The sequence below is a fragment of the Accipiter gentilis genome, chromosome 2 (assembly GCF_929443795.1).
Source record: "Accipiter gentilis chromosome 2, bAccGen1.1, whole genome shotgun sequence".
In the NCBI taxonomy this organism is placed as follows: Eukaryota; Metazoa; Chordata; class Aves; order Accipitriformes; family Accipitridae; genus Astur; species Astur gentilis.
Genome location: NC_064881.1, coordinates 9,042,180 through 9,065,542, shown reverse-complemented (window position 1 = coordinate 9,065,542; position 23,363 = coordinate 9,042,180). Strand labels below are relative to the sequence as shown.

At 40.4% G+C, this 23,363-nt stretch overlaps 1 protein-coding gene across 1 annotated transcript in view; it reads right to left on the bottom strand.

Annotated features, from left to right (window-relative positions):
- LOC126048203 (chloride channel protein C-like) overlaps positions 1–23,363 on the bottom strand; it is an 81,856-nt gene that overhangs the window by 37,378 nt on the left and 21,115 nt on the right. Inside the window, exons 8-11 of the mRNA XM_049822865.1 lie at positions 21,934–22,031; positions 18,422–18,522; positions 17,752–17,923; positions 15,988–16,159 (exon numbers count right to left, since the gene is read on the bottom strand). Of these exons, the coding sequence (XP_049678822.1) occupies positions 15,988–16,159; positions 17,752–17,923; positions 18,422–18,522; positions 21,934–22,031 (543 nt within the window). The remainder of the gene's footprint in view (positions 1–15,987; positions 16,160–17,751; positions 17,924–18,421; positions 18,523–21,933; positions 22,032–23,363) is intronic.

The window sequence follows — 23,363 nt, the reverse complement described above, 5'->3', positions numbered from 1 at the left end:
TCGACCTACTACTGGAAACGCCTAACAGCTGTGGTGGCAGTGACTTAACAAAGCACACCAATACAACTGCCTTTGAATAAAGGATTCACAGTGAAGAGTAATGTGAATGCACTTAATACTCTTTATGCCCAACTCACAATAAAGTCAAATATTTTTCATGGTGGAAATGACTGCACAGAAATATTCTCTTTACGCTACCTTAATAAGACTTTTTTAGCAAAAAACCTGCTATCTCCTTTCACTTCCCACTATTTCCCCTACCATTGCATCCTATTAAAAAGGGATATTCATTAGCAATTATCCTGGGATTAAATATGCAAACTTTCCTCATAACATTAGGAGGCTTTTGCCCAGAAACTTCTCTCCAATTCAGACAAAGTGAATGGCAGCACACTGCTATTTAATAGACCTCATTAGCTAGAGATTGTTAAGTACGCCAAGAATCTACATTCAAAGAATGCCAATAAACACATTTCTGCCTGATAAGTGGTAGCAAATTTATCCAGGCTTATACTTTCACCCTCCTTCTGTCTCTGTTCTGGGTTTGGAAAGATAACAGCCAGGATGATTTACAGTATATCCCAACAAGGGACTCATACGGCATGGTCAGCCGTGTACAACAGGGTCATGCAACTGTCCTTTCTGCTTGGACATAGCCAGGGATTTCTAATAACACCACAGCATTCTTTGAATGTCTCTTTAAACCTAGTATTCAACTGTTTTATTTAAAAACACCAGGAACATGTCAGTTGAAAGGAAAACAGCAACTGTGGGATTTTAAGAATTGCTCAATCATATCTGCCGCAACTCATTCACACAGATGGAGACTCCTTTATTGTGGATTCCTTTTAAGGTTTGGTTTTTTTTTAAAGTATCTTGCTATGGGGAACTCTTCTGGAACAAAACCAGCATGAAAAATTAATATAAAAACACTCTAAAAAGCTATAAAAGCACTAAAACTCTAAATTTAAAAACTCCTGAAACTCAAACTCTAGAAAACGCTCTCCAGTGATTGCTCTAACCTGTACAGAATATCTCTGGAACAGCAAGAACCAGCAAGAACCAGAGCCTGTCTTTCCAGGCTCTGCTCCTTGTTTTTTATCCCATTTTATACCTTCTTCCTACCCTCCCATCATCCAGCGGGAACACTCAAGCCGGCCTGGCCCAGACCCTCACCCTTCGTTGTCACAAGCATTCAGCAGCATTTTACATCTGCTATTGAGAAACTCTGAGGCTTGTGCTGATTTTCCCCAGCGCTGCAGCCCTCCTGAGTGCTGGGATCTGGGGTGGGGGGTGGCTCCTCTCTACAACAGCGCATTGAACGCTCGGAGCAAGTGTCTCCGAGTTCAGCGTCAGACTTCACTTCTTCCAAGGGTTAACGCCTGATGAGCAGAAATGCTGTCTATCTTTGGCAAGCTAGTACAGCTGAGGTCATTAAAGAAAGACATGTTAAAAGCATTTTGAGCAATATCTTTTGTAAGTAAATTTAAACTTTGGCCAAAATAGAGCTGATAGAATTGTCCTGAACTCTTACCACAGATGGAAACTGGAGAGGCAATATTTGTGATATGAAATTTTCTTGGAAATAGGCAATACTAGAGCAAAAGCATAAAGCAAATCTGCAGATGACTTAGAAATCAATGATATATTTGATGCATGAGCATGAAAAACAGCTAAATAATTTATAAAATTTCAAGAAAACTTTGCATGAAAATTTAACCCATTATGTGACCTCAAGATAAGGTGAAGCTGTATACTAATTATAGATCAAGTTATTTATGAAGCCCAGCCTAAAGCACAAGTTTTATTAAAAAATTGACTTGATTTCACATCCAAGTATTTGGAGAGCTAGAGAAAACCTTACTTCCTTCTTACTGGGGGTTCTTGAGTTGTGGGAGAACATTTATTAGCTATAAAGGCATATCAAATGCAAGAATAAACTCCAGAGATCAAATAAGAAATGCTGGGGAAGGGAATTGCAACGAAGAAAGATTCACACACAAAAGATGCAGTCACTCATATAAGAAAAAGTATGCTGCTCTTAGTGCCAAAGAAAAAGGAAGAATACATCAAAACCTGCCCAAACCCTGTAGCTAAAATCTAAGTCCACTAATGACAAGGATGATGGCCACGCAGAAGCAAAGTTCTCCTTAGGGTATCGTGATAAAAATCCAGGACGCACAAATTAATCCAAGAACTGTGATAGATTCAAGTCATCTTATATAAACATATGGACACACACAAACCTACACACACACGTATGCGCTCTTCGTAAGGCTTTATTAGTAGTCCCTGTTTAGAGAAGGGCCATCTGCTCCCTGCTGAGAGAGACAAAGTGCAGAGCCTTGGGACTTGGCTGCGCGAGGAAGTTAGTGCTTGGTGAGCTTGGGTGTGAAATTACTGCGTATTAGCTGCTCTGCACTAACTGCCCATTTGGGTACCCTTGGTGCTTGGGAAGTGAAAAACAACATATTTCACCTTCAAAAAGGAGCCCGCCTAACTGGCGCAAAAGCACTCTCAAAGCTAACCTGCACAAAAGCACTCTTGGTAGGTCCTAGAAGCATCCACCCAGGGAATTAGTGCCAAGTAACTAGCAGGGTGTAAATTCACACCGGAGCTCCCAGCATACTAATCCTCCCAGCAGACAGGCCCCTGTAAGCCCAGAACAGCAGCCAAGCAAGCCCAGCCACAGCCCAGCACCATTGGGAGCCCATGTGGTCCAGGGCTGGAAGGTTATGCAGCTGCTCCTTTAAAAATACCTATGTGCTCAAACCAGTTCCTAAAGAATTTAAGAAAGGAACAAATTATACAGAGTGTTACAGAGGGAGAGATAAAATAAAGGTGACAAAAGCAGAGAAAGGAAGGGGGGAAGTTGGGGGCAGCCACCAAACGCCTACAACTCTTCAGCCATTAAACGTGATGTTTCATTTACTGATATTCATTCCAAGCCTGCATTTTAGGGGCTGCTCTTTAGGATGCAATTTACTCTCTGTGCATATTGCCAGATTTTTTTTTTCCTTTTGATCCTACGGGTGCAGCAGGCTGTGCCAAAAATGTCTTTGCCTAGGGCACCCGTCTATGCAAAGCCAGCAGCACTAATAGGCGCTGGAAGCACTCGGCGCTGACACTTCATACATCAGCAGCCTAGTAAATTGCACTTATTTTTTTTCAATATTCTCTCTATATACAGAATCTTGAAAAATGTCGTTTACACACACACACACACAGACCACAATTAATTTATTAGCACAGTTATTCAAACCTCTTTAAATATCTTCTTTGTCACCGGAGGCACTTTTCAACAACCCCCACGGTCCTGAGTTTCTCAGGCCTCCACATCATTATAATCTATTAGGCACCTTCATGTTAGCTCTGTTTTATTATATAACACATAATTATGCATTTCATTAACAGCATCACCAGGCACGGTACATCAAAGAGAGAAAGGCAGCTGCCCAGGAAATTCAAAAAGATGCAGTTTACTTAAAGCTCACTGTTAAAAACCCTCCCCCACTTTTCAATCAAATTGTGGTTAACGTGTTTCAAAGGTTTTACTCCAGCTCAGAGAACAGAGTCCAAACAACCTCATTAGATGCAAGGCTGCTGATACAGTGAATGTTCCCTGAACCCTTGTTATTTCCAATAATGTAAAAGAAAAGATCATCAGCCAGCTACATAGTGCAAATGAATTTTCTTTCTTTTACTGAAAATCCACTTAGCAAGAGAGCTTTCTTGCTACTTGCAGCCTACAAATTCATTTTTCAAGATTTGTTCAAATAGAAGGGCTGTCTGGCAAACCGAAAAAAACCCAAAAGACAAAATCTCCTTCCTTCCCATGATATAAAGACCATCATCCTTGGTAGAAGCAAACTCTCCAAAAGAAATATTTTTGTCATTCTTCACAAGGTTACACGCATTTAACTGAACTGAAGGGCCTGGAATTTGGAAAATATTTGGGAAAAAACAAGCAGCTACTGGACAAAGGTACAAGACAATATGTCTGAGAGTGAGTTTAAAAAGGGAGTGGATGGCAAGGGACATGAAGTCTTGGTACTACCAGCCCAATCCAATAGTTTTGGAGTTTAGGCTGCAGCTGGCACAAAGCACCATCTCTGGGCACCGTTTCCCAGTCTCCACGCCACCAGATTTTGTGGGAGGGTACACACTCCCCCAGGAAAGCACGTTTCATTTCTCTCACATACAAACAGAACTTCTCTCATTTGAAATTTTTGCTACTATTGATAAAGACACCAAGAAAAAATCATTCACGGTCAATAGAACATTTCCAAAGGGTGGAGGGCTTGTAGTCAGCAGAAAACTTTTGATCATTTTTTTCTCCAAGCAAATGCCAACAAGGTTGCAATCTGATCGCTTGACGTAAAGAAGAGAAGGAGAGAACAATTCCCTATTCACAGCAGTAAAAGTGCTGTTCATGCAGTTTTCTTGAGAATAGGAGTTTATGGAGATAACGTCTCCCAGGATGAAGTTATTTGTATTGTCACAGCCATTTCATAAACACTGGAGATCCGCATTTCAATTTCTTTAATCTCTGGATTATGATCTGCTGGCCTTTAGCTACCTGGGCATCGAACATTTGAGTCACTTTACTTCCCACTTAATAATGTCTTGACAAACTATGAATTGACATGCCATTATCATGGTCCGCTATGATCATCTGGGATTATGACAAAAGAGGAACCTTCTTCATTTATTGATCCAGCTGAATACTCCCTCCCTGAACTTCCATTAATCTCTGCCTTAAAAACTAAGTGGAAAATATTCCTTTTCTGTGCACTTCACCTTTAAAGAAATCCTTTAAAGTCCTAGGACTACATCCATTAACTTAATTCACTTTACTGTATCTCCTTATCACTCATCACCATCACTGCTGGAATTTTTTGGAAAAGTGGGATGCTGTAATACAGTAAACATAAATCTCCTAAAAAGACACGATTGTCATGCTAGCCCTAAAAAGTTATGCATTCAAGTTCCCTCACACTGCTGAAAATGATTATTTTTTGCAGCCTCAGGCACACGAAGCTGTGCATCACACTCTACAAAGGGCGGCACACCCCGCGTAGGTTCACTGTGAGGACGTCCTGCCAAACCCCAGTGCCAGGAGGATTGCACAATTAGTGGGATTCTTCCTCTTCCAGAGCTCAACCCCATTAACTATTCCAGGCCATTACAAGGAGTAGGCAGCCTCTAGCACCCTAGAGCTTAATTACTGCCAAGACAGAGCACAAAAAAATATCTTAGCAGAGGGCACATACTTTTTCTCTTTAAGCAAAGTAGTTCTAATTAATCACGCTCGTGCACTGCTTCTTAATTTACCTTAATTTGTAATGTTCAGTGAGATCTCATCCCAGTTTTCTCTTATGTGAATTTAAATATTTGGGTGAGTTTTTCTGAAGCCAACCAGCATTTTGTTGATGATTTCCTTGTTAAAAGAGAGAACAATTTTTTCTAATTCCAAGACCTAGTACAGCAGCAGGAGATTGCTAAAGAGAATGTAGAAATACCCAGCACAGCTAAGTAATCCCTGGAAACATATCAAAATCCTTTGAGACTCAGTCCTTGGGAACTTGGATGCAAGATGCTATGCAAATGTTTGATTTCTTGTTTCAGTCCCTCAAGGCCTATAAATACACCTGTTTTGACAGGTTGTGGCAATGGATGCAAGTGATACTGGAAACAGTATAGGTGATAGCAGCAACTTTTGCCAAGATCCCCTGGAAAGATATCTATCAGTGAATTTTTTTTTTGTAATCTGGCTCTTTATCTTACGCACCTAACAGACACCAAACCCTGAAAGGAGGTTTCAAAGCCGCCCAAATCTGTGTCTCGGGAAGGTAATACTGGTGCATGTTGTGTCAAGTGAACCTTCTATTCATAAAAATAGCAGCATTGTGTATGTGCATTGCTGAATATGCCTAAACATTCAGCAGGCTCACGTATTAAATCTTTTCAAAACAAGCACTGTACTGTATAATAACCCAGCTAAACAACCTTATACTTTTTTAACCCACAGCATTGCAAAATTCTTTAAATTATGATTCACGAGCATTTTTTTAAATAAGATAGACAACTGCAATGAATCTCTGTCGTATTAAAGCGATGCTAAAACCAACATCTCCAGAATGCCACGATTCTTATGGCCCCAGCTCCTAAGGTCTAGAAAAGGCTGGAGAAGAAATAGCCCTGCTACTACAACAGCTGCAGACTGGACAGTGGATTTGCCGAGGCTATTTGATAAGCGCTCTGTGGCACAGGCTGCAAACTTCATTTCAGCTCTAACTTCAGTAAGAGATTAGACATTAAATATCAGAACAGAAAACTTACAAAAGCTTGTTGCTTTCAAAATGAGCACAGGTATTCATTCACTGAGCCTCCAGTTTCTTAAAGAAGTGCATTACGAAATCTGAGGTCCTGAAACCGTTCCCTGTCCCCTTCTCCATGAGAGTACAGTTTCACTTATTTCATTTTCCAGACAAGCTACTGCCAAAAAACACACGGTGCTCTTCCCCTAGTTGGACCAAATTCAATAGAAAATAGTAGGATTTAATGTATCTAACAGTTTGCTGATTATGCATTGTTACTCCCATTATTTTGGGATTAACTTCAATAAGACTAGGATTGGTACAACACTACTCTGCATCTCCCCTTCTTTGTAAAAAGGTGATATCACTTGCGATCATGTTCTGAAATAACAGTAAACATACCATTCAAATACACCGGGCTCCTCCTGACAGGCAGTGTAAGCAGAGCGAATGCTTACCCTGTTAAGAATAACTGTAGGCTTGGAGATTTTGAAAAATTGTTTTGACTAGGGTTTAAACTCTTCATTAGAAAAAAAACCAGGCAGCTTAGTAACAGAAAATTAGGTCCTGTCAAAACAACTTCTGTGAACCATCTCAGGTGTAATCAAAAACGGTAAGTGAGCCCTAAAGTATTTTAAGTGTGATGGGCTGATGCATTAAACAGCCTAGCACTGGGAAGAACCTGCCAAATGAGTTTCCAAATAATTAAGCACTTCCTCTGCCTGCTTTGAAGGAAACATTATGTGAAAAATCTTGAATACTACACATTTGTCCCAGCTTCTGCAAAAGATTTTCCTTTCCCCACCAAAATCAGGTGGAAAATCAACCATGTGGCATTCTCTCCTGGGGAGTTAAAATGAAGACTGTGGCTGTGCAGAGTCCTGACCAAAGCTAAATTCAGTATTGAGTAACCCTGCTGCAGTAACCATACTGAACTATTTTTAAGCATCTAAGGAGACAAGAACTTGAACCTGACCGTTGAGTGGGCACATACACCTTCCTGCCTTTTCTAGTAAGGACCCCACAGTACATGCCTTATTAAACAGCAGCGCAAAAAATGCTCCCTGATCCAGAGCACGTACATGTGTACTCATTCTAAAGCAAGGGTCAAAATCTTCTGTCATCTACACCGATGTAGCACGACAGATGCTGACATGACCTGTCACGAGCCTCTCATACTCTCTCACACAGGAGTGGCTCTCCCAACAGGCAACTGTGTGCTCCGTATCGTTTTGTCTCCAGAGCACTGGGCTGTGTTCGCCCCAGGAGCCCAATGTCCAAAATTTCACGCCTTTCCATCTTGACCAAGTCAGAGAAAGGCACGATCAGAGGTGTCCCAAGGTCTGTGCTGCCAAAGTGCACCATGAGGATGTATTCATTTTTTACAGTCAGTTCTTTCCCTTGTCTTTGTCTGTTCCCTCCCAAGTATTGCATACACTCTGCTAAACAAGGAGGAGAAAGGGAAAAGTATGCCTCAGGCCTTCCAAATAAATTCTCTTTTCTTTGAACAAGGCTCAGGCTGAGGAAGAGTGTGAGATGGGAGCAGTATAACCAGAGTAACCTGAGGTCAGTCTTCATGCTGTATGATCTAAAGCACCAGACAACCCCACTCCAGCTATCTCCACAGCTGTGCAACTCCATCCTTTCTAAAGCCAGGCGCTGCTGTTTCACAAGTCGCACCAGCAACTGCAGAAGTCACCTGCTGCTGCATAACTCACCAGTGGACAACAACCTGGGTGGCCACTGCCAGTTTGGGGCGTTGTTCTGGTTTTTTGAGAGATGCAAGAGAGCAGCTCAGGTCTGGCTCTGCAAGCTTGCCTGAGACACAGCCATCAGGCACTCAAGAGTTTTTCTGTCATCGCTCTTTCATATGTCAAAATGAGAGGAGAGCCGGCGCTAGGACAGGTCCCGCTGGCTACCATTTATGCTCCTCTTTTCTGCAGTGCTTCTACTTTTCCACATGCTTTTTCATGGCTTCCCCTCCGTGCCTGCCTCCATTCAGTCTTGCTCACGACAGCAGCACACCTTTCACCAGAGTGCACCACCATGTGTGTCCTGGACCCCGTCTTATTCCTCTTCCAAAACACCAAGGAAAACATTGAGACCGCAACAACAGAACATGTTGTTCTACCCATCTTGAGCAGAAAGGAGGCCATACTCCTCCTTTGGGATGTGCCTCTCTCAGGACCTGCAGTTGGAGCCTCCTTCCCACCGACAGACGGTGTTCAGCCCAGCAGCTGCTGGGTTGTGCAACCACTTGCTCCTGTTTCAGCTGGGTCCAATAATCAAACGGGGATTTCTGGCCCCAAGCCCCCATTCATCAGAGAACCCGGCTACATGGGGTTTTTAATTCAAGATGATAATAAACGCCTCAGGCTGGAAAAAAAGAGATAGGCTTATTGTGGTAGCTTTTGTCCCAGAGATAAATCATTTTCTCAAAATTTGGAAAAAACGCTATTGGCAACATTCTGAAGGCTTTAAAGTTAAAAATATAACAAAACTTAATGGTTTCAGATGCTTTTCGTGACAATGTAACTGAAAAATATCTTTAATTTGGAAACAAATTAAATTTGGCAAAGAATTAGTACATAAAACAGCCCAATTGCATTTTGTAATTTGAAAAAAATTAAAAACAGATAAGATACTGCAAATTAAAAATAACTTCTGCACATTAAATTCTCATGAACTTTCATTAAGGTTTGTATTACATGTCCCAAATGTACAATTGTATGTTGTAATACACGAGATGGCTTTATTTATAAAATACCTTTAAAGCTACTGAAAGCTAGAGCCAGAAAAATGACTATATAAAAATGTTATCTTCTCACATTACAACTTCATTTCCAATGTGTGTATTTAAAACAGAGATGCAGTCTCAATTTCAGTATTTCAGATGCACAACTGAACTTTCTAAAAGTTCAGTGCCAATTGAATCCATGTACAATTCAGTCATGTCTGTTTATTTTACTGATAACATCCTGGTGCCAAAGCTGAAACAGCTATATTAGAGATAAAGCTGGATTCTCTTCTAATTTGTGAATTACCTACAGACTAACCAACTGCCTCATAGTTGCAGTTCTTCTTTACAGATGATGAATGAATGAATCAGAGGGGACTTGTTCTGACTTTCTTGGGCCAGGTTCACAAGGCTACCATCCAGAAAGAAAAAGGGTTTTCTTTCATTTTTCCCTACAAGCATACATTTTTTATGGAATGTTCCAGTGACTTGACAAATTGTTTATCATCCCTATAGAGCAGTACTTTTTCAGTTAAAACCCAAACAGCTTTCATTTGGAATGCTATTTTAGTGTCTCTTGAGATTTTTAAAGTTGGATTCAGCTTGGCCTCTCAGATTAAACTACGTCTCCCACCATGCACCATGTATTGCCCCCTCCTTCCTTGAACGTACAAAGAAAGTCTCTTTGGTGTTTCATGGGAAATTTTCATTTTTTACAGAAAAATGTTAGCATGAAACGACAAAGCTTATAGCAAGACATTTTAAATATTTTTTCTTTATTTCTGTTTTTCATATGTTCAGCTTTTTGATGAAATGTCCAAGGTTTTTTTTAAAAACGAATCTGAAGGCCTCATTTTCATTCAAAAATAAAGTAGGAGGGAATTTTTTGAAATCATTCTAACCAGGGTGGTGCTGAAAAAACAAGCTATTGCAGACTTCCATGTTTATAGTCACTCCCACCACAAAGCTAGGCACTGAAGAACATCTTACTGTATTTGACCATAAGTTCATATTGATCTCATTCGACCATAATATTTTTCATGTGAACAAGAAATTCATGTATTTCAAATCAGCTTGTTCTCCTGCTTGCTGGTACGCCAAAAGGGTACTCAGCACTCAGAGACGTTTTCTCCTCACACCTCAGCAAACTATGATCCTTATCAAGGAAAGGATTGCACTTTGGATGGCATTACAAACTTGGAGGGGAACTCCCTTCTCTTCAACTAGTCAGATGTTATACCACATTTTATGTGCCGAAAACAAGACTGGTTGCTTTTAAGACCAGAAGGACCGATTAAATCATTCAAGTTGACATCTTGCAAAATATCCGGCTTCCTGTAGTTACTCATGCTGTAAGAAGTGCCCTGAAGAGCTGTCATGGACCGAAACCAATAGCCTCCATTTTCTGAAGCCCAGAGCAGGACAGTGCCACAGCTCTTGAGCCCTGTCGCTTCGGGGTCAGCTGCTTCTCCTTTCGAGAAGAACATAAGGGCACCAGTACACTGGAATATGGCAGCATTCATTTTGTGCATTTAACAATTTACCAAAAAAAAGTAAGACAAACTAGATGGAAACTATGCATTACAGAAATGCATCTGGGCTGTAGCTGGCGTTTTAAAGACGGCTGTTTCAAGGGTATTGTTATTGTTCCCTTCTCCTACTAGAGCAAAACCCAAGAAGACCGCAAGTACATGAACAAGTCTCGCACAAGGGCCAGTTTGCACTGAAGACCCTTTGCACCTCTAAGTCCTGCCAGCTCTACAGGACCACCTCCTTGAGTAACAGCCAGCTCCCTTTGCAGGCTCTCCTCGTTGCCCACACAACAGTTGAAGGCACTCATAAACCAGAGGGGCACAAACCCCGGAGAACGGCCATACGAGACATTTCGTACCGTGAGCTGCTTCCGTCCTTGCTTTCCCGCTCAAGGAGCGGAAGGAAAGAGGAAAAGCAGGAGGTCCAGGAGGCAGAAACAGCCCCCACCCAAATGGAGGTGGGTGCTGCCCAAGGCAAACGGACACTGCTTCGCGTGACGAGGAGCACAGGCACCGCCAGAGCCATCCTCCCTCCCTTTTCAGGGAGACCGTGCCCTGCCAGCAGCCAAGTGAAACAGCAATAGGTAACTGAGGGCAGCAGGAAGGCGGGAACTGAAAACTCAGGAAAAGTTGTTCATGTTCTGACAGACATGCAAAACATCACAGGAAAAGCAGTTCACCAGGCAACCCAGCATTTCTACTAAGAAACAGTCTATCTGCCTCTAAACTTTTTAAGATCTTGCCAAAAAAAAAAAAAAAAGGGGGGGGGGGGGAGAAAAGCAGCATGTAAGTTAATTACATGCCCACAAAAATCACTCAAAAGAGCACAGTATTAATAATTTGCAGAGGTGAGCAGGGGAAATTCACAGAAATGCTACAAGGCATAACCAGATACCAACCAAGACCCAAACACGGCTGCTGGCAATCCAGTCCATGGCTCTCCAGCACCACAGAGGAGGAAGCTGAAGTGGAAAATAACACAGTCCAACTACTCCCAGCATGCTGAAAGGCACAGCTATACAGACTTTTTCTGGCATACCATTAGACAAGAATAAATCCCAGAATTTACACCCGTTAACAATTACATTTAATCCAAGCACGATACATATCACAATTTTGTTGCCCAGTTCATGTACAGTTTATCCATCTTTGCCTGTAGAATAGAGCTGTCATCCATTAGATCAGGCCTCACTCAAGAGAGATTTGATATAAATCAATGAGAATTCCTGGCCCTCTGATGGTCTCTTTAGAAGCAACACAGACAAGCAATGCTGTGAGCAGCCGGGATTGTTTTCACTCTTTGGTCTTCAAGCACCAGTCATGCGATGTTATCTGACACCTCCACTCAACAAGGAAAGACTTAGAATTTATATTTGGTTTAGCATTTTCAAAACCATCCTTCCTGGTTGCATCATCATTACTGCAAATGGTTCAAAATGCAGCATCTTGCAACCTACAACCACTGAGCAACACAGCGCTCTTGTGAAAAAGTTGCACTGGATACCAGGCAGATTTTACATGTATCTTAGAAGTCTGGTGCTTATTCTTCTAACATCTTATATCACCATTCTGCTCTTCCTATAACTTCCTTCTAGTTAGTTGGATTGGGTGGTTGTCTGTGCTGTATTCTCACATCACATCTGTAAAACAAGATGTGTCTGTCATATCTACGATAAGTGCCCAGAGCTGATGCTCTACTTAAATTTCTCATGAAGGACTTAACCTTCTTGAGAGTGGCTCTCTCAGAGGAAGGGAGAAGGGTAGCCACAGCATTTGCAACAATACATCCCGCCTATAATTTGAGGTAAGCACATTTTGCCTAAATTAGAAGTACTGAAGAAAGAGAGAGGAGAGGTTAGGGTTTAATCGCTGCTACCTGCCGATACAGCTATTTTATTGCACTTATTCAAGATGACCTGTAACACTGCTGTGAAGCATGTCAGAAGTATACACTACAACTGAGGCATCCAAATTATGCAAAAAATAAATGTTCATTTTCATTTCTTAATGGAATGTGTATAACACATATACCAAATTTCCTAACTACAGGACAGTGGTCACTTACAGCAGTGTAGTTTATTATATACAGTGCTCTGCCAGCGTGCCTGTCTTGATGTAGGCATCAGAGAGCAGAAAGCACAAACGAACCTCATCTCTGAGTCTTCAGTACTGTCTTATGAATACGGCTTGTTATTTCTGCTGTATTGCAGACTCAGACAGACATCAACAAGCAACTTTTCATAATGCTCTGAACCCCATCAGATGGTCATTTTATTTCAGTACCAACATCATGCCCATAGGCACAAGCAACTCATTCACAGCAGCCACACCCGCCATTAGCAAGAGACTCAAGGACAAACCTTAGGCTATTTAAGCCCCTACTGAGATTTCCCTTTGGTTTACATAACAACATTGCATTTCCCCTTCCAAATCCTAAGGAATACTCTATTTTTCTCCTTTAGTGTACATCTGCCAAAAGCCTGACATTTCAGTGTTTCACACTCAGAGGAGGGGTTTGAGTCTTAACCTTTTCAGAATTAATTGCATTCCCCATATCCATCAGAAGAGATTTCTTGGAGAAAAAAAATAGGCCAATAAACTAATATACTGCTTTAATTCTGTTTGAACAGAAAGAGGCAAGGAAGGGGTGTCAGGACTACTTTCTGTCATGTGTAATAGAAAGACAGAAAACTCAGAGGACAAAGGATCCAAATTGGTGCAAATCAAGCTTCTCTCAGCTTGCACACAGGGGCATCACCAGTACTGGACAAGAACACTAATCCTAGGCTAGCCCAGTGCCACCTTTCCTCTTTAACCCTTGCGAGGCAGTGTTATTGAGAAGTAAAAATACAAAAGGAACAATAAAAATACATAATAACCCATAGACAAAACACACTGTAGGAAGATGTTATTCCTCTTCCCAAATCTAGAGCACCCTGAGGCCAGCAAGCTCAGGACACATGACATTTTAAAAAGACGTGGGAGACAGAAGGCTGTGGGAAGGCAAGTCATAAGGCTGGTCCTTGTACTTGCCAAGGAAAATGTCACCACTTCTACCGTTTGCCACAAAGAGCCGAGGATGAGGGTCAAGTGTCAGCATGGGGGGTAGGAAGAGGCAGCCAAGAAAGAAGAGGTAGGGAGATGCCTGTGGGGTCTGCCATGAGAAAAAAAAAAAAGAAAAGCATCTTACAAACCTGTTCACTGTAAGTCCCACATTCATAACTGTTTCCAAATGGAAGGCTGTGTGAAAAGCCAAAGCAAACATTCTCAATTCTTTTTGAACCCATCAGACAATATAGGAAAAATATGTGCATTTTATGGTTTGAGGGCACAACCTTTTAATTATGTTTTTGCATTGTCATGTCCAAGACCTTTTTTCTCCTCAAAAATTAATATTTCCTCAAGCAATGGAGCTATTTATCTTGGATGAACATGAATTGAAACACAATCTGTCTCTGCAGAAAGAGGCGCAGAAGAGTTATAACATGACACCTAGGGGAATTCAGAACACATTGCAATGCAATCCTCATTTTTCTAGTGCCTTTTCAACTGTGTTTCCTACAGTTCTCTTAACAGCTTCCAGCTATTGTTTTGCATATGCCGTAGATGCATGCTCACAGAGGCACTTGGGGGAAAAAAAAAAAAAAAGAACAAGTGCAGGTAATGGGGAAGGCAGGGAGAAATTGAAGCAAATAAAATGTAGGCTTTTTCTCTCTACTGGAGCCGAATGAAATGCAGTTTTGTCATCCAAGACCAGCAAGTGTTCTGGCACATAATCACCTCTCACTTCCCTGCGATGAAGCACAGCCTCATGAGCACAAAGCTAAGAAAGATGTCAATCAACTGCTTTTGCCACTAAGGACTTTATCTGCAACAAGACCATAAAGTAATGGTTTACAAATTATATTTAATGCAATGGTATTTAAAATGTATTGAGCCATTGCAAGAAAGTTCAGGTCTATTTTGGAAAAGACATACATTTAGTGGTAATTGGGGCTTTCAGAAAACTTACACCTAGTGTTCAGGCACCAACTTTCCCCCCTTCAAGTCTTACAGACTTAGTAGCTGGCCAACGAATCATACAGTAACTTCCAAAAGATGCATAATGGCAGTAATAGAAGCAAAAATATCAGAGTGCATTTGTACTTAATGGATAAGTAAGTGCTAAAGTACCAAGAGGACACTGAAGGAGGAGTTTTTCCATAATCAACCTAATTATTGTTTCACAAGAGAGAAGATTTTACGCACATACAATACCTTTCAAGCTAAAACATCAAAAAAATGCTTCCTACACAATTTACACAACCTATCACTAAAATGAACCTAATTCGGAGTGAGTGCTGATAAACAGCTGCTTTATCAGACACTGCGCAACAGTGTACTAGGAGGGAAAATCCTGGCTTGGTCACTCCGGGTGAATTCCGACATCTGCAAAGATTTTAATGAGATCCTTTTGGGCAAAGCCAGCCAGGCAGCCAAGACGGCGTTTAGTCATGGGTGAAATATCCACACACAGTAACACTCATAGGACTTGAATGTCCTGCCGTGGAAGGGTGAAAGCTTCCCCCTTGTGACCTCAACATCACTTCTCTATTGACTAAGCTGGATTTCAGCTGTGCCTTGCAACTCACCATTCCCCAGGTGTTGCAACCAGGAAAAGCAAAGAATATTATCTAATTATAAGAGTATCATTTGCAAATCCTTTAGCTTTCAGAGGTTTGCCTGGAAAGTATTGTAGTTCAGACTCAAAATGTTCTGTTATAAAAGGAGGGGAGCAGCAAACAGAAATACAAAATGTGTTCCAAGTGAATTTCAAACTTTTGAAATCTATAAGGCATAAATTTACCAGAGAGACCTGGGAGGCTTCCCATTGCATCACTTGACTGTACTACCGCAAACCTTCACTTACTCCATCCAGAAGGCCATATTCAGCCCCAACATAAAAAGGTGCATTGCAAAAGGCCCTCAGCCCTCACAGAAGTCAATTCACAAGCCAAGCAGTGTGATCTACTATTTTTTTGTAATCCAGAAGAAGCAAAAGATATATATTCTGTTTTCTTGTCTGTAAAGCACCGATGCCACTATCATTTCTGTAACCTCCAAAAACTTAAAAAATAGGAAAACAGATAGTCAGATTTCTCAGTCAAAGTGTTATTTCCAAACTTACACTTCACGAATAAAAGGTCCCAGGAAAAAAAAAAACAAACAAACAACAACAACAACAACAACAAAACAACAAAAAACCCCCTCTTCAGGCAAGCTAGAAATAGCCAGGCCAATAATTTATTTCTCTGTGGTTCAATGTGCATGGGACACCACCTGTGGTTCATTTAGCTGCAGCAGCAAAAGCTCAACTCGATCTTGGCCACACAAATACCTGAAAACTTAACATACTTACCATTATCACAGTGAGGGAGATGGTTAGCCTTGACACACCACTGAAAAAGGAGGCAGCTCCAATGGCAGCAAAGAGACCTGGATCAATCCATGCTCCATACTCATTAGTTTGAACACCAAAAATGGAAACGAGAATCAAACCAATTATCCTGCCATACAAAGCTCCTGTGTACCTGTATGCAAGAAGAAAAAGAGCAGTCCTCTTGACAATGACAGTGTTTTCTAGAAATGCTTCTAATATTCTGCTGATCCCAGATTAATTTTGTCAATTTCTGTAGCAACTCCTTTCTCAAGAAAAGCTCTAGCATCCTTCCTTAGTATGAGCATTTACTTAGTGCCAATCACTAGCACGAAACTGCCAGATTTACCATACTTTGAAGAAAAAGGACTGTCGGCATGTCTTAATGTCCTTCAAAGCCAAGTGAGAATGAACTTTAGAGGAATATAGTCAAAAGTATAGGTCACAGATACACACACTGGGATATTTCAGATAAAAAGCCTGCACTTCTAGAGCTCCATCCTTATATATTTTCTTAAAATTAAGTCTATCTCTGCCCCATAAACCTGGCAAGTAAAATATTACAGCCATATAACAAATGGGCAAAATGGAGTAATAGGTATTAATGACCTGCCCACAGCTAACCAGGAATGAAGCTGTGAAGAGAACTCAGGAGTCCTCAAACCAACTATAAGCTACACTGAAGAGCAAAAACAAAATTTAGCACAGTTGGGCATATAATTGCTGGTGTGATACACAGCATTTAATTCCATATGCAAGGAATTAAATATACAGATTCAAAGATCAGCCAATGAACTGGATTCACACAGACATTCCCCTTCCAGAAATGGTGAATAATTATTATCTATACAACAGTCATATATATGATATATATTATCTGATTTGGGGAGCATCATCGTGCACCATTACCCAACTTTTTCCCATTTATTCATGCAATTGATTCATTTTATTGATGGATGCAGTTCTAGTAGTTCTAGAATGGTTACAAAAATTAGGTTATCGGGTCAGAAACACAGGTGCTGGCTGACAGACTTGACTATCTCTATCTATTCAGCTGAGTATGCCATGTTTCAGAAAATACTGCATATTAAAAATCTGTTTAGACAACAGTTTGGGGAGGGTAGGAGGTGAATACTCAGGGGTATGGCAAAGGCAGAAAGTTGTACACACAACTATTTCTTTTTCGTTTTTTCGGTATTTGAATTGCATTGGGCTGGATACCCACTCTCCAGCCATGACTCCTTGCTTGCTGAACATTAAACCTCTCAACATTACTGTAAGAACTTTGCTCTAGTCTACCACAGCTTTCTAAAAAGTACAACAAAAGACCTAACTGCAGTTTTCTCCAAAGTCTAGGGTGTTGATGTCCAAGATTAAGATTCAGGCTATTATGTGCATAAGAAACAGATGAAAAGTCTGGATCTGAACCCGTCTTTCTACAGTTACAGAGATGGAGCCAGCAGCCGAGACTCTCTCTGGGTCCCCAAAGGATTCAAATGATCTATACTTGGAAAGTACACGGGTTTGGCTATGGGCCTTCCACAGCTATTCTCAGATGATTTTTCTTCATTCTTTTCCACAATTTTAGCATCTCTTTCCAGGCAAACCATGCTGTTCCACCTATATAACCTCCTCCAAGCAATTCTAGCTTTGCTAATGCCAAGCTTTCAGCTTACAATTCAGATTGTTGCTACTCAACACAGGCCTTTTGTACAGGAAGCTCAAACCAACGTGGGTAAAGCTTACAGCATAGGAATAACTAGGCCACTGGCAACAGCAGAACCTGCCGTCCAACAGCTGAGGATGAAATAAAATGCCAAAGCAGTGCAGAGGGATGTGTATCCAAACTCTTCATGAGTCCCACGTTTAAAAAGATATGTGATCCCTTGCTTCCCATTTTCAACTAGAAGAGCAGCAGCTGCAACACAGAGGAATAGATGCAGAGAGATACAAAACATTAAAGGGATCCTTTACAAAAATACAGTTTGTAGTAGTTCTTATTTGCCTAAACCTGATAAAAAATCAGCAAAGTACAGAGATCAGTTAATTGGAGTTTACATGACAGCTTCAGCATGTGGGGCACTTTCAGGAAAACAAGGAACATTTGTTTTTTCCAGTCTGGTCTGTGTGATGTTAATCTCGGTATAAACAAGAAGAAACTGCAGCCATTTAAGCCAAAGAAAGGCAACTGTACTACTTCAGCAGGACTCTTTCCCCATTCCTTTCAGAGGTAATAACTCAGGAACTTCCCAGCATATTTGGCTCAAATTTGGAATTTAGTTCTGATACATCCTTCAAAAGGGAGCGCTACATTACTTTGAAGAAAATCTACATTATGAGTAAATATACTTGGATATCACGTCAAGTTACATAAATTCCATTTGTTCCCACGTATCAATCACTTGGCTCCCCTTACCTTGATTGAAGGTTTGATTAGAATATCTGACTCCATCTGGACCAATCCATGTGCTTGATGAACAGCTATATTCTGAAATTTCCCTCTTGAACTGATTTATGCTTAGATATTAAAAACAAACAAACAAAAATTATTAAATGGATTAATATAACTTACCTTAGTCCCTGTACAGAATGTGTCTATTACATAGAAATTTTACACAAAAAGCCTACTTTCCCTTACATCTCTCAATTAAGTTGTTTTATTAACGCATAAATCTAGTTTACTAGATCAGTTTATTAATTATTTTACTAAACTAATAAATCTGGTTTATTAATACTTATATACCTCTGCATAAACCTCCTGCTGCTGAAACCCCAAATTTCCAAAACCAGGAATCACACTACACTGCCTAAAACCAGAAAACAGGAGAAAAAAAGATCTGATTAAAATGCCCAGCCTTGCCTTGATCTCCTTGTCCACACATATCATTGTAACTCTATAAAAGAGGATTAGCAGACCAAAAATTTATCACCCCTGACAAACACTTCAGTGGGTAAGCACAGCATCCCAAGCTGACAGATGCATTTGCAGTTAGAAAGCTTTGCACAGGAGAGCGCCATGGAGAGCTGGAAGGGCTTAGAGGTTTCCTCTTCCACAGCAGCACAGCCTATTCCCAAACCACACCTAAAAGATGTTTGTCCAACACATTCTTAAAGCTCTCCTTCGGTAAATACTGGCACCAGTTATTTCAACATCTTGCAACTGAGACTGCCGGTTATCGTGGTGACCATGACCAGCCTTTCTGTACAGCACTACTATTCCTGGACATTTTCTCAATCTCTGTCATCTGGAGCAATTGCACTCTCCAAGCAGGTACAACTTCCTTCTTCCAGCTTGGAAGGCACCCAGCATGTTTTGGACATCACCACAACCTAAACGGTAACAATATGAACTTGTTTCGGGAACAAAGAACATGAGATCTGTGGTATTTGACCCACCTGATCCCCGGTCAGAACTACAAGAAAAACTTAAAATGCAGCCAACACCTAGTGCAAGAAAATTTCTTCCAGACCCCAGATTGGCAACCAAAGGAACACAAGATACTTACCAATCTTGTATTTGCTTTTTACATTAATCCAACCACTCAAACAAGAATATATTCCAAATTCATACTGGTCAATAAAGAACAAAAAACTTATTTACTCCATCCTGCTTTAGAAATCATATGATTGTGTAACCCACTTACAGCAAAGCCTCAAGTTATATACAAAAGGCTATACTACCAGTAAAGGAGTGCATACATATAAATAACAGCACATCTGAGAGGCAATTTGAAGCTTGCAGCAATGCCAAAATAACAGACAAAAACAACAGAAGAAAGTTTTTCTACAATTAAAATACATGGTTGAGCAAAAAGAACAAATCACAGAGAATGGAGATGTAGGACTTTTTTACACACAGGTTTTTGTACCACTAACTCTTTCCATTTGAAATCATTATATTTAATAGAGACACATTTCTCCCTGGTGCCAATGGGAAGACTGCACTGCCACACTGCATGCTGCAGGAATATGTGTGCTGTACCAAAACCTGCTAATGGAAGAAGCTCATCACTTCTTTACCTCCTCCTCCTGCTTCCCCACGACCTCCTATTCCTCCTTCTCCTAGGAATACCAAGGCCTGCTGGAAGCACTACAAAACACTACTGAAAGTACTGTTCTGTGTAAATTCATGAGGATAAACTACGCTAGGAGAAAGCGCTGTCATACTGGCATAGCCACATACAGCCCCATCTGGAGCTGCAGCTCTTGCACTGTCATGATTTAGAAGAAAAAACATACACTGCACCGAGCTGGATACCTACAAAGACAAAATTAAGCATCTTACAATTTCTTTGTTATATAGTTCTTATTGGATATCTTAAAGTAGCAAGGGTGACTATTACTAACCTGTTGGATCTCCAAAGGTTAGTGATATTTACCTGTCCCTGGAGCACTGAATAAGAATCTCAGATTACGCTGAGATGAGCCACATCTAAATGATCCTAGCTAAAGTCTCAAGACTGCAATCATAATCACGACTACCTTCAGCATATGCATGGCCTTGCAAAGCCCAGGACAATTTGGTGCTTAAAACCCTTCAGATCTATCCATTTTCAACAGGATGTACTCCTTATAACTTGTAGCCACACCAAATAAAAAATTGGCACTACGACCATTTAGGCTCTAGTTTAGATCAGCCTGACTATTTTTGATTCAGAGACAGACAAAAAAAGCCATGAAATTATCGTGGTTTCGGATGGTTTGCCTTTAGAGCAAAAATAGTTTTGTTTTGAAAAATAAGATTTTGCAAGCATTTAGTCCTTAAAATAAAAAAGGATGTTAGGGTGAGAAAAAAGGCTTTTCCTGTAGCAATTCAAATAGCTGCGGTCACCAAGTCCTGGTACTAAGTAAGTGACAAAGTTTGCTTTTGTAAAGAATATGTAAATGCATATTATAGCAAACACTACTGAACCCAGTATTGCAAGTCAAATGACAGTCTAGAATTAGTGGCAAGAATGGAAAAGTATGTCTGCTTTCTATATACTTCAATAAGCTGTTCAGAGTCCACTCACCAATGACAAGTTATTCAGTATTTACAGTTCATATTATGCAATATATATGATGCTTCCCACTTGGAAGGAGGAATCAATAAATTTTACAAATTTCTTAATTTGTAAAACTACAAGTTGGTAGTGACCATTTGCAGTGACCGTGAAATCAAGCTATCATTTAACCTCAATCTGAGCAATTCTTTTTCTATTTCCTCTGGATTCCTTATAGGTATTTCTCAAGAAAGATACTTTGACTGCAAAACCTGTATCAGATTCAAGGACCTCAACTGTATCACCCATAAAATCCCTAGCCATTCAGCCACATATTCCCTGCCTGTTTATTAATAAAATATTTGTCATTTTAAGTCCCTGGACTACAGTTTGTGCTGTAGTGGCATGCGCCTCTGATGTATTACCTAGTGGTGTTCTTATACAGACGACTGATCAGATCGTGTCCCTCAGCCAATAGTAGCTGACTGAAGCTGAGAATAACAAAGGTTTTTAATCAGTTTGCAGCTCCAGCTTTCCAGTTAAAGCACAGCCTGTCGCTTATAGTCTTATATACCTATCTATAAGGCCTATGCACCTTTTAAAACAAAACTAGGATTCTAAATTGAAAAACTGCTTGCATGATACATACAGCCATGTTTCAGGCTCTTTTCATTTTTTAACTCCCTTTTGTTTCTTTCTTTCTCCTTTTTTTTTTTCTCTTTAATTTGGCATCATGGCAAATGCCTCTCACTAGAAAAGTTTAAGTGTGATTAAATTTCAGTGATTAAAAGATTAAGTGTGATTCTTGTCTCTACATGAATTCCTTTTAAACATTCAGCTCTAATGCACCTTTGAATCTTTCCCTCCCAAATCCTTGTAACAACTAACTGGGAGAAATGGTTAATGTATTTACACAGAGATGCTCCTGGCGACTCTCCCCACTTACGTTTCTGAGTTGTTTCTCAGCTGGTAGTTTCTCACACTCATGACTGGCGTGCAAGGAAAGAAATACGGTAAATATACCGTAACAGTTGTTGTACATACCTGCAGGCATTAAAATAAGTAAACAGACTATCATGAGATGTAGAAACAGACAAAAACAGAAAAAAAAGTGTCCAAAGTCACTAGTGCCAGCAGTTACCACAAGGAAATAGTCCTTTTGTCTTGCCTACATATCCCAGAAGATCAGCATTTGCTCATAAGCAATGAGTAAGGCCCACATTCATCTCATCTAACTTCAGGGTCTCAGCTGTTGCAGCTAGGTAATTGCCTCCAACTCTGTAGCCACCAGAGACCACTGCTACCTCCAGAAAGACTTGCAGCACGCGGGATGCCCTATGCGTGCCCAGGCTCCCCACCACGCGCCATGGCAGGCAGCGGAGACGCGGCCAGCCAGAGCTCCTTGCAGGCTGCTGACCCGAGACTGCAACCTGTGAACAGCAAGGACTCAGGATCTACATGTCTTTCATTAAGGACCTAGTTTTTAGGCTGGTACTTAAAATTAGGCTGAGTGTCGAAAACAACCCACTGCTTCAATTTAAATTACTTCCTGATTTATGCAAATTTGAAGTCCCTAGTCATTACGAACAACTAAGGACTCGTTTCTAACTCGCAAACTTATTGCTTCCCTTCTCTTATAAGGAGGATGTTATGAAAGGACTAATACTCAGTTAATCAACAGAAAGAAGTTCCTAGACATCCTAGCAATACTAGACAGCTATAATGCCTAAAGCAGATTACATACTATAAAGTCGAGACAAAGACATTGCAACCCAAATGGATAAAGAGAATTTATCAGGTCCTTCTACTAGTTTTCCATATACCCATTTTGAAGTAAACATGAATAAAACCAAAAATGTTTGAAATAGAGCACATCAGAAGGTGTTTTCACTGGCTGCTTTGCATTCATCAAAAGCAAAGGAAGTTTTTACATGAGATGACTGTATTTCAGTTATGCATATTTTTCAACATAACACAGTTCAATATAACATATAACAAGTTGTATTTCATTCAAAACTAATGGGTTTTTACCTTAGTTGAGTTCAATTTACATTTCTAAATAAATGAAGATACACCCCTCCCCCACCAAAAAAAAAAAAAAAAAAAAAAAAAAATTAGAAAATATTTCAGCGGACATCTGGCAAAAAAACCTGTAACACACAACCATAATAATAACATATTTTCCAAGCACAAGGTTTCATGCATTCTGTGGACTGTTATAAAACAGCTCAGGTAGCACATTTATAGAAACCCTCAAGCTGAGATTCAGCTGTGTGCAGTTGTGACAATTTGTCAGACAATCATATCTCAAGCCTTTGTTTCCCTGTATCTCAAAGATTATAAGCTTATGGGCTGAGAGCATCTACAAGAAATAGA